Source organism: Vigna umbellata, chromosome 4 (genome assembly GCF_029865625.1).
Source record: "Vigna umbellata cultivar VRB3 chromosome 4, Vumbellata_1.0, whole genome shotgun sequence".
Classification (NCBI taxonomy): domain Eukaryota; kingdom Viridiplantae; phylum Streptophyta; class Magnoliopsida; order Fabales; family Fabaceae; genus Vigna; species Vigna umbellata.
The window spans coordinates 24,472,992-24,483,943 of NC_142168.1; the positions used below are offsets into that span (position 1 = coordinate 24,472,992).

At 35.7% G+C, this 10,952-nt stretch overlaps 1 protein-coding gene and 1 pseudogene across 2 annotated transcripts; both read right to left on the reverse strand.

The window, feature by feature from the left end:
- Positions 1 to 2,763: 2,763 nt before the first annotated feature.
- LOC124831645 (uncharacterized) lies at positions 2,764 to 3,772 on the reverse strand. Its single transcript, XM_047305704.2, has one exon. The coding sequence runs from the start codon at positions 3,560 to 3,562 to the stop codon at positions 2,816 to 2,818; it is 747 nt and encodes a 248-aa protein (XP_047161660.2). The 5' UTR covers positions 3,563 to 3,772; the 3' UTR covers positions 2,764 to 2,815.
- Positions 3,773 to 4,294: 522 nt separating this feature from the next.
- Positions 4,295 to 10,396, reverse strand: LOC124831644 (uncharacterized; annotated as a pseudogene). Its single transcript, XR_015785635.1, has 10 exons — positions 10,221 to 10,396; positions 9,341 to 9,540; positions 8,725 to 8,852; positions 8,542 to 8,586; positions 8,405 to 8,458; positions 7,267 to 7,371; positions 6,960 to 7,163; positions 6,542 to 6,627; positions 4,731 to 5,929; positions 4,295 to 4,618 (listed from the first exon to the last, which is right to left on the reverse strand). The product of XR_015785635.1 is annotated as an uncharacterized LOC124831644 (transcript).
- Between the last annotated feature and the right edge of the window lie 556 nt (positions 10,397 to 10,952).

Consider the following 10,952-nt stretch of genomic DNA (forward strand, 5'->3'; position numbering starts at 1 on the left):
CCTTGGCTGCTCCCATCATAAGATCTCTAATCAGCACTCCTCCGCCAAATTTCTTCTTGTAATTGTTATACAAGTGCCTTAAGCACAACTTATGTTCCAATCCATCCAAAATGTCATAAAAAACTGTCATTAGTCCCTGCAAAACCCAAAATGTCTTGGTCAGTATTAAATAATGTGGTGGAACGGTCTTAAGTATTGAAGGGCGAGTGGTGGATATGAAAGGAAGAATAGAAAACAGTTAGGACTCAACAGTCCTAAGTATTGAAGGTTGAGTGGTGGATATGAAAGGAAGAATAGAAAACACTTAGGACCGAACGGTCTTAAGTATATAAGGCCGAGTGGTGGATATGAAAGAAAGAATACAAAACAGTTAGGACCAAACAATCTTAAGTATTCTAACATACGGCTACCAAATTAAAACAGGAAAACATGAAAATGAAAATACCTTTTGTTGATCAGAAATAAAAACCCAACATTGACAATCAGTGCCACCAATGTCATCCAGAAGTAGTGTCAAAAACCATCTCCAGCTTTCTTTACGTTCATTTTAAACCACAGCAAAAGCTAGTGGGAAATATTGGTCATTAGGGTCTCTGGCCACTGCCACCAACAACTGACCAACAAATGTCATTGGGGTCATTGGGGTCTTTGCAACTTCCTAAGAAGCCTTGCTTACAGCCATCTAAATACATATAAAATGACCCAAACCTTGGTGGCAAACTTGGTTGGGGTTGATTGACTTTAATTTTAAAGGTCCCAGACTTCATTCTTAGCAATTCACCCACATAATCATATAGACGACTATATTGTCGTTCTCCATCACCAACCAAAGAATCCAAAGCAATTTGCTTGGCCTTTCCAGCTTTCCAAGCACTTATTCCAATACTGAACTACTTCTTAATGTCATCAATGATTTGGTTGACTGTCATGTTACCCATATTTACAAACCTGTCTACTAATACTTGTGCAATCCAGTTTACATTTTCACTTTTGTTTCCAAAATCCCGTCCACATCTGTGTTGTCCAACCAGGGTTTTGACCCTAAATGTTTCCTTCCCTCCAACCTTGCTAGCCATAATAAGAAAGCCACAATTGTTTTTGCAAACTACCCTTACTCTATTCAGATCATTCTTCACAAACTTCAACTTTTTTCCATTTAATACACTATGCTCCATTAGTGCATTTTTAAACTATTTTAATGAACAAAACTCCATTCCAATTCGAATTTGAAGTTCTTGTTCATATCATCTTGTCTATACTTTTGAAACTTGCCCCTTTTGAACCTCACATCCTCATCACTTTCTACATCTGAATCCAATTCATCACTATTGTATTCTTCATTGATGTCATGCTCTCCAACTTCTTCATTCATTATAAATGAACCTTCCCCAACATTGCCTCTTCTACTCACACGTTTCTTCTTTTCTTTCATTATATTCCACCTATCCAAAACTGGATTAATGTTTCTACGAACTTGGTCCACCCTATCATTCTTAACACCAAACCCATCATCATCATTTGCTATTATTTCCTCTTCATTGTCATCCAGCCATGTTGCAGCTGAAACTTCTACTTCCCCCTCAACCACATTCCCCCCTTCCTCTTCTTCATGAAGATAATCTTGTTCCTCACCACAATCACACTCTTCCTCTTCCTCACCCATTTCAACCTTTTCTACATGCACATTAACATGTGAACCTTGTTGCTCAACACATTCACCCTCTGAATGATATTCCTCAGCATCATCACCCACTTCTAGACCCATTCCACCCTCTTCTACAATCTCAGGCACTTCTTCCTGATGTAAATTAACCTCTTCGTCACCCACTTTGGAAACCACTTCCTCCATCTCCTCTACGTGTCCTTCATGTGCCTCTTCATCACAAGTAAGAAACTGAACTTCCAGTGCCTCACTATGAACCTGTTGAACATAGATTTCTAGCTCTTCCTTATTCTCCTCTGCATAGGTAGCCAAGTACAGTGCTTCCTTGTCATCACTCGGTATTCTGAGATTATTCATGAGCTTTTGTTTCGACCCCTTCCACCATAGCTTGAAGTCTGCATCATACTTAAATTCTTTAACTATTCCAACTGCTTCAAAATACGACCAACGATCCGAATCAACTCCTTTCATCACGTGTATCTCTCCTCCAACATACTGTACCCCCTTATTATTAACAAAGTTGCCCATGTGATGCAAAGAGACGTCGAAAACCATTTCTAGACCTACATTCAGACATCAATATTTTACGCCCAAATTGGACCAATCATAAGCGAAAAACAAAAACAATAACTTACCTTGATTGTTTTTGCCTGTCTTTCACACCCAACATTTCTTTCACGACCACAGCAACAAACACCACAACGTCCACCTTGATAGAATGACTCCAGTACAATGTTTCGAGTACAATGGTTGGAATACAATGGTTGGAGTAAACCTAGTTTTCCCTAATTGAAAAAAAGTAAGTTATGAACCCTAATTGCTAATCTCATTTCATAAACCTCACGTGCCAATGACTTAATCTCATACCTGGCATCAGACGTGGGTTGGCCTTAAGCCACGTCAAACAAAAACTATCATCATCCAAAATTAAGGACTATTTATAACAGTTTCAAAACTACGAGGACTAAAATGAACAAAACTTTCGAATATGGACTAAACCCAAAATTGCGTGATAGTTAAGGGACTAAAAACATATTTAACCCTAGATAATATATGTCTACCGATACATTTTTGAGTGTGGTAAAAATTATAGAGCAAAAGCAGGTAAATTGTGGTTCAAGACCATAAAAAACTAAATGCATTGATCTTTCTTCATTGATCTTTCTCATTGTTCTGTGAGTAATAAGCCTTCAAAACTTTTGGAAGATAGAATGGAAACATGAACCCAAAGAGATTGAAAGACCAGAAAGCCATGTTAGTCATTGCAAGTGCTCTCCCAACAGTAACCCTCCAAGCAGATCCACTGTGCTCCTGATTCATCTTGTACACCTCACTCCTAACCCAATCCACAATGCTGAAAATCCTCCTTGAATTGTAGAAGGCAGGAACAAGGGCTCTAATTGGAGCAGAGAATTTTTGTGAAGATGCCACTCCTTCCATGAAAACTTGGCTGGCCAAGAGAAAAACATGGGGTGTTGCTGCTTTGATCCGTTCTTTGTCACCCTCAAAAACACCCTCTAATATATTGGCTATTGGAGTGAAAAGGCCAATGGTGGCACCTGTGAGGGCATAAAGTTGAAGGAGCTTGCTTTGGGAGTTGAAAACTTGAGGATCTTTTGAAGGGTTAAGAGAGGGAAAAGCCACCTTGGCTATGAAGTACATGTAAAATAGGGAGAAGAACACAAAGGCAAAGTCTTCATGGCTCACATTGCCACTGGCAGACAAGATAATAACCACGGCAGGGGAATTGAGCTGAGTGAATGACAGAAAACCCACTTTGTTTTGTGGGGTGGATTTGTTAAAAGTTTTGGGTGCTAGGTCTTCTTCTTCTTTGTAATCAATTTCCTTTTCTTTTGGGAGGTTGATGTCAGAGGCAGTTGAACTAACACCCCCTGACATGTTTGTGCAATGAGAATGTCCTTTTAATGAATTGAAGGACTGATGTTTGGGTGACTTTGTTTCTCTTTTGTTGTCTTCAGACGAAAACGAAAACTCGGCTTTTTGTTATGGAGAAACTGATCGGTTTTGTTGAATTGTGATTTCGTTTTGTGGTCGTAAATGCATAGAAAGAAAGAAAGTAAATGGGGTTCGGGGAATTTATCGATCGGAAAGAAAGGTACGAGAAATATGGAAAGTGGAAGAAAAGTTTGATGAAGTTAGTTGACAAATGGCAGGTTCCTGCCTCAAGTTGAAACACCTGTTTTGTTAGTTCTAAGCTGTGAAATGTGATAATGCTTTCTCTAAATCCTATCATTTATTAAAATTGCACTTTTTTTCTTAAAATTAAACGCATTTTATGTTATGATACTTTTTAAATTATTTTAACTTTAATTCATTTTTTATATGGTTACTTTTATTTTATGATAACAATATTTTTACTGGTTGAGGCATAGGCATCCATCGTAATCCAGATTCAAAAAAATATTTCATCAGCTAGTGACGTCGTCAGAACTTATTTAGCCTGATTATCACGACAACAATGGATCCAAAAAGTAAAAGTAAACATGTACGGAAAGAAAAGAAGTTTATTAAAAAAAATGGTAACTATAACAACTAAAAAAGAAAAAAAAAAGAACTAAGTAGCCTATATATCCCATATGAAATCTTTTAGGAGGAAAAGGGCGGAAGAAAAAAGAAATCAGGCAAAACCTGCTTTCAACATTGTGGCAGAAGACCATCCGATAAAACTTGGACGTCTGATAACAAACTAATTGGCAACAAAATCAAACTCTGTATATCTGTACAACTAAACTAATCCAATTTATTCTTTCACATCAAGTATTTGTTTTCCGTTTGGGAACATACTTTATCTTGGTTCCCTTTGCAGACTTCATCAATCCGGGTTTGGCAATTTGGTATCTGCTATAGAATCCTGCGTTTCTTCGGACGATGAAGATTCCGAGTCAGAGCTAATATGCAATACCACATGATCTGATGCCAGAGCTTCTTCCCATCCTGCATGAAAATAGTTTTTGATTTGGGAAAATAGATTAAAGACCCAACCCAGCATTTGATCACACCACACTGAATGGAAAAAACATGACAAATGGATAGTGACAAAGCTTACTTCTTGCAAGGAAAGCTTTTGCTTCCTGGATGAAGGACTGGAATCTTCTAATATCCGCTGTTCTCTCTGTACTACCCATGCTTACTTCTGTCTCGTCACTTTGAACTGGAACTTGATCTTCAGTTTCATGCTGGCTGACAGGATCAGTATTCATTGGCTTATCCCAAGAACTATTCTCCTTACCCACATTCTCAACCATAGAATCCTTTTGAGAAGCCACCATATTACCCTCTGATTGTTTGCAATTGTCAATATTAACAGGTATAGATCCTATCAAAATTTGGTTCTTAAGTTGGTCCGGTTTTTTCTCTTGTGTGGTTTTTAAAACCACCTTGTCAATTTCCTCTTCAGACTTTGGACTCCATACTTCACTACCACGACCAATAGCTGATGCCTTGTTATCATTGTTGGCTTCATGTTTCTGATTGACTTCAAGGTTTGGAAGAGGAGAAATCTGGTCTGTATGCAAGTCATTAGCTTCAGACCATCTCTCAAGATTCTGACCAGCGATAGTATCATACTCTGAACGAGTATCCTCATTTATTTCCTTATTGGTGTCAATATATTGGGGAGGTACAGGTGAAGCTACGTTATCTGAAAATGCATTCGGATTATGAGCTTCATGTTTCTGATTGACTTCAAGGTTTGGAAGAGGAGAAATCTGGTCTGTATGCAAGTCATCAGCTTCAGACCATCTCTCAAGATTCTGATCAGCGATAGTATCATACTCTGAACGAATATCCTCATTCATTTCCTTATTGGTGTCAATACATTGGGGAGGTACAGGTGAAGCTACGTTATCTGAAAATGCATTCGGATTATGAGCTTCATGTTTCTGATTGACTTCAAGGTTTGGAAGAGGAGAAATCTGGTCTGTATGCAAGTCCTCAGCTTCAGACCATCTCTCAAGATTCTGATCAGCGATAGTATCATACTCCGAACGAGTATCCTCATTTATTTCCTTATTGGTGTCAATATATTGGGGAGGTACAGGTGAAGCTACGTTGTCTGAAAATGCATTCGGATTATGAGCTTCAAAATTGGGCGTTTCTAAAGATGCTTCGGTCAGTGATAAAGCCTTTACAGCACTCTCAATATAGCCGTTAATTTCTGCCTCAGCTTTGTGTCTTTGTTCCCTAGCTTTCTGCTCTTTTTGTCTAAGCTTCTTCTGGCGTTTCCTCTCCAAAATCTCAGCTTGTCTATAAAACTAGAGTTAGTTATGAAATAGCTAGTCCTACTACCTTTTCATGACCATTTTTCAAGATTATATTTCAGCAGTAATTTTTGCTGAACAGAAGCAGAAAGAATAACTTGAAATGACGTAGTAGATTTTATTTATATAATTTCATGTTGCTGAAATCATATAAACTTCGATGAAATATATGATAAGAAAAATGAAATCATGGAAGAAGCATCATATGTTCATACATCAATTTAAGCACATTCCAGAAGTGCTCAAAAAAATCTTAGTAGGACCGGCAAAAAAAGTATTGCATTATGCACGAGTGTTCACAGATGAACTGACCAAATTTACTAAAACTATGCATGAGAGTTTAGTGCTGGTTGATGATGTCCTTATCTTTCTTAAAATAGTTATTCATGCTGGCTTATCGAGTATATATATATATATATATATATATATATATATATATATATATATATATATATATATATCTTGATGTAAGAGCCTATCAACCCAAATAGTGCTATGATCTGCTTTGGGGTTCAGACTTCATTCTAAATGTCATTCAAATCAGATGATTTCTATAGATAAACACTAGACTTCTATTGTACTGCTCTTTACCAGGTACCTTTTCTGAGAAGCTTCTTCCTCCTCCACCAATTGCTTCTGACACCTAAGTGCTTCGGCTTCCTTGGCAGTAAGCCACGCCTTCACCTTAGTGAACAAAAGCTCATACTTCATCATGACAGAAAAAAAAAAGAGCTAATTGGGAAAGTGAGAATATTATTTTTGTTATAAAATACAATTATGGCTTCATATAATGTATTTTACATGCAAGGTATATAAACAAATTCAAATATTATAAAATGACATAAGCTGAACCTCATTAGTCAATTATTAAAAGAGAAAAGACATTTGAATTGCATTGGTTTATTCTGCAGCCCTAGATGCTGAAGGAAACACAGTTTGAAACCAAATGCAAAAGGCATGCTGCATGAAGAGGAGGGGGAGTTATATAACCAAATTTTGAAATTTAAGACACTTACCAATTTTTGTTCTAGCAGGAAACTTGTGAAAGCAATTATGTTTCTCAGTTCAAGACCATTCTTTCCCGCATCTCCAACAAATACATATCTTTGCACTGACTCCGCTGTTCCGCATAAAAATGTTTTTTCACTGGCCTCATCAAGAATATTGAACAACACTTGGGAAGATATAGGAAAGCTGGAAGATTTAGCTTGAAGAATATCCTGCAAAAAATTAAGGTATATTGCATTAATATACCAAAGATACAAATTTAACCACAGTTACCACGAAAAACTAATTAGAAAGTCCGACTGTAGAACTGCTTACCAAAAGGACAGTACCAGCCATCAGATAATGCGGAGGAAATGAATAAAACCTTTGGTTTAGAACAAGAGTTTTCAATGATTTTAAAATTGAAGAACCCGGAACTTCCTAGAAAGCATTGTCAATAAGGAAAAACAAGATATTTAGGTTAATTTATAAAAAATAGGATATGTGAAAACAATCAGAGATGAAGAGATGAGAAACCATAAGGGATGTGCAGCATGCAAAAAAAGTAAGAGATGAAAAGATGAGAAACCATGTGGGATGTTTGCCTCTCTGCATACTGCAGTTTATGAGTTATCCAGCTTGCCTAGGACACACAGGGCCCTTTCAGCTAACACAAGCAAGGGGTATTTGGAGCCTGAAGTCATATATGTTTTGCTTTGATCCTAACTTACTCCTCTTTAAAAATTCAGAATAAAGAAAACAGGTTCAAGATATCTATTTAAGGAAAACTCTTTTTTGGACAGTAGGGCATACAGGACTAATAAAAACAGCTTCGAGCATTTTGCACAAATGGTGCTATATTCTCTCTTCGAATGTGTTAAATGCAGACCTAGATCCGAGACAGGAAGTCACTTATTCTGGCAGTGTAAAGTGACTAATTTCCCAGGAAAACCTTTATAAGTTACGGGGAGCATTGCGTTCCTAGTTTCTTATCCAGAGGCAGACGTGATTCACTACAATGCTTTTGGTAAAAAGTAAGACACAAATTTTATGAACTTTACATGTTATATGCTTCCCTAACTGGATATGCATCATTTAAGGGAGTTCATCAGTCCCCGTTTCCATACAAAATTGAGCTATGTATATGCCTTCTCTTAGGTGTTCTGCTCATGGCTTGCAATTTAAGCTTTTCATCATCCTCCCCCTCCTTATATACTTTTTTCTTTTTTATACGTAATAAAATTTCTTTTAAAATAAAAATTATTTCTACACAAAACAAAAGAATGAAGAAGTTGTAAAACTCCTAATCACATTTGACATTAACAAGGCATCAAAAATTTTGAATTCCACGGTGAGGGATGTTGTGAGTCAAACAGACATAACTACAAATAGTATATTTATGGCAACATGCATGCAAGGTGATTTAATTTAACATTAAAATAAATAACTTATATATGAAGCAACAATATTTTACCTCCAGCACCACATTTTCCAATGATATAACTTCCTTTGCCTCTTCTGCAGAGAGCTATTCAAACCACGAATAAAAATAAAAACATTAAAACAAGTTGTCCTATTTATATATGTTGATTCACAATAATGAAATATCACCTTATCCCAATATGCTTCTAAAAGATCCCTATTTTTTGTAAATTCCTGAAATATGTAAACAGCATGGGAAAACTTTAGGAAAAGAAACAAACAAGCTTATATCTAGAAGAAAATATATAAGGGTAAATGTGTGCACAGAGAACTAATATGTTATAATTATTTGTTAGATCTTAAAAAAAATACCTTATCAGGATTTTTCTTCCTATGATCTACACGAATATGTCTTCTATAGTTCATGGGGGAGCAAAACTCTCGAGTACATTTGTCACACTTATGCAACTGAACGTTCAGAGGAGAGAGCAAAGGCCAACCTGGAAATGATGTCAAATGAGTGAGAAGTGATATCCAATAAAGTTTTCTTTTGGATAAATTTCTCTATACATACTTATAGGACAAGAAAATAACAAGGTAAATGGATTGAGTATTAGGACAAGCTAAATAAAAAGAGTTTCTATTAAAGTAGAGTACATAAGTTGATTTTAGTTTATGTGAGCTTAATTGATTTTATCTTATTTTCTCCAATAAGCTACAATGAAAAAGTTTATCTAATTAGGACCTAAGTAGCTTTACAAAATTAAATGTGCCTGTCATGACAAGCCCAAATTACCTATGCTATATATATCACACGATTTGGTTTCCTTTTAATTTTTCTATTTCAAGCTTTCTATACATATCACATCATTACTACATGCTTTAATTCATTTACATCCAATGTATAAAAACTATTATCACCTAAATGCTCTTGAAAAGGAACCTCCAAAGATATGAACACTCAAACTTGAAAAAGAATTGTTAACACCTTGTGAATCTAAAGCATAGAGTAAATGAAGCAAATGATCAGAGTTGCCATCGGGTGTGGGAAAATGAAGGGAAGATTCTCCGCCAATCGTATCTTTCTCTTCTGTATTCATGACATCGGCCGAGCTAGAAGCTTTAAGTTTTGCAAGTGGAAATCTATTCACTTGAAATGTTTATCAAACAATTTCCCTAGACTACTACCTGCACAAAGTATAAAGAAATACATGTAAATAGATTGAACATGATATCACGAGGAAAGAACGTGAAAAAAATGCTCATTTGATGAAATTGAAATTTTAATAACAAACTTAATGTTGCCAAACATGCTTTAAGAGGGAAAGAAAGAGAAAACACTTCTGATTATTCAAAGCTGGGTTTTTCCCATATTGTTTACCCAAAAAAAATGACACAATCCTGCAAATTGATAGATCAATGCTAGAGTAAGAACAAGATTGCACTAACTAAATGCCATATAAAAATTAAAGACTGAATCTAACCACAACCTATATCAACACCGCAAGACCCGCTGTTTCTTTTCTTGTGCCTTTTTCTTTTTCTAAATAAAATAAAGGACAGAGCAAAACGGCCTAGACTGAGATTCCTCTTCATTGAAGGATACAACCAATAGCATCAACCTCAAGAACTAACCAACGTTTAACTTAACCAAACGCATGCATTGACGACCTTTCACACTGACATTACTTACAAAAGCACATTAACAAATTTACCAAACTAGTTCACAAATTGAAGGCTATTGTTCATTCAAGACTACCAAAACAATGAATCTTTCCGGGAAATTCAAGAAATGGAATACTGAGAACGAAAATAAATTGCAAGGGAGTCAAAGAAAAAGTTGAGTGGAGTGAAACTGAATCACGTACTGACGGAAATGAGGAGGCAGAGAGAGTTCCGACACGGAGGACAGGCGCGAGGATCGGTGAAGCGGCGCCGAAGGGAATACAGTGTGTTTTGGCGGGAAGTAAATCGGCGAGAAAATTGTTGGAAAGAAAGTTGAGAGTGTTAAGTGTAAAAAGAAAAATCAAACAGATATTATAGAGTTTCGGAATTCGAACGCTGAGTTGAGTTGTAAAATTACTATGCATAGCTGGCTTGCCTTATCAAGAGAAAATTTCATTTTTTTTAATTCTATAAGTAATTTCTTGTATATAAATATAGTCTTTATTTGAAGAGAAAATTCTGTTTATATAAAAAATAAAACTGTATGAAAATTGATCTATAGTTGACTTTTACGTTTTCATAGTTATTTTGTGTTTTTTTTTATGAAATAGAAATACTCTTATTTTTATTTAAATTTAAGCTTTGCTTGGAATAAGTTTTGGTATGATTTTCAGATTCTTCCAGATAATACTTGTTACGTGGAAGTGAGAAAAAATAAATAACATTAAGGTTAGGCAAAAAGAAATCTAATTTAGAAGTAAAGTTTTGAAATCAACAAGTCTAAGTGAGTTGACTCCTGTCTTATTCTCCTTTGAAAGATCTTTCAACAACTTACCATAAAAGAAGATTTCATTGGAAGACATAGTATTATCAATTAAACATGAATGAGTAATGTTACGATGAAGATGATTTTTTTTTTAAAAGAAAAAATAATT

Bases quoted from the DNA above. Each gene is read 5' to 3' on its own strand.
- LOC124831645 (XM_047305704.2), bottom strand. From the start codon at position 3,562: ATGTCAGGGGGTGTTAGTTCAACTGCCTCTGACATCAACCTCCCAAAA.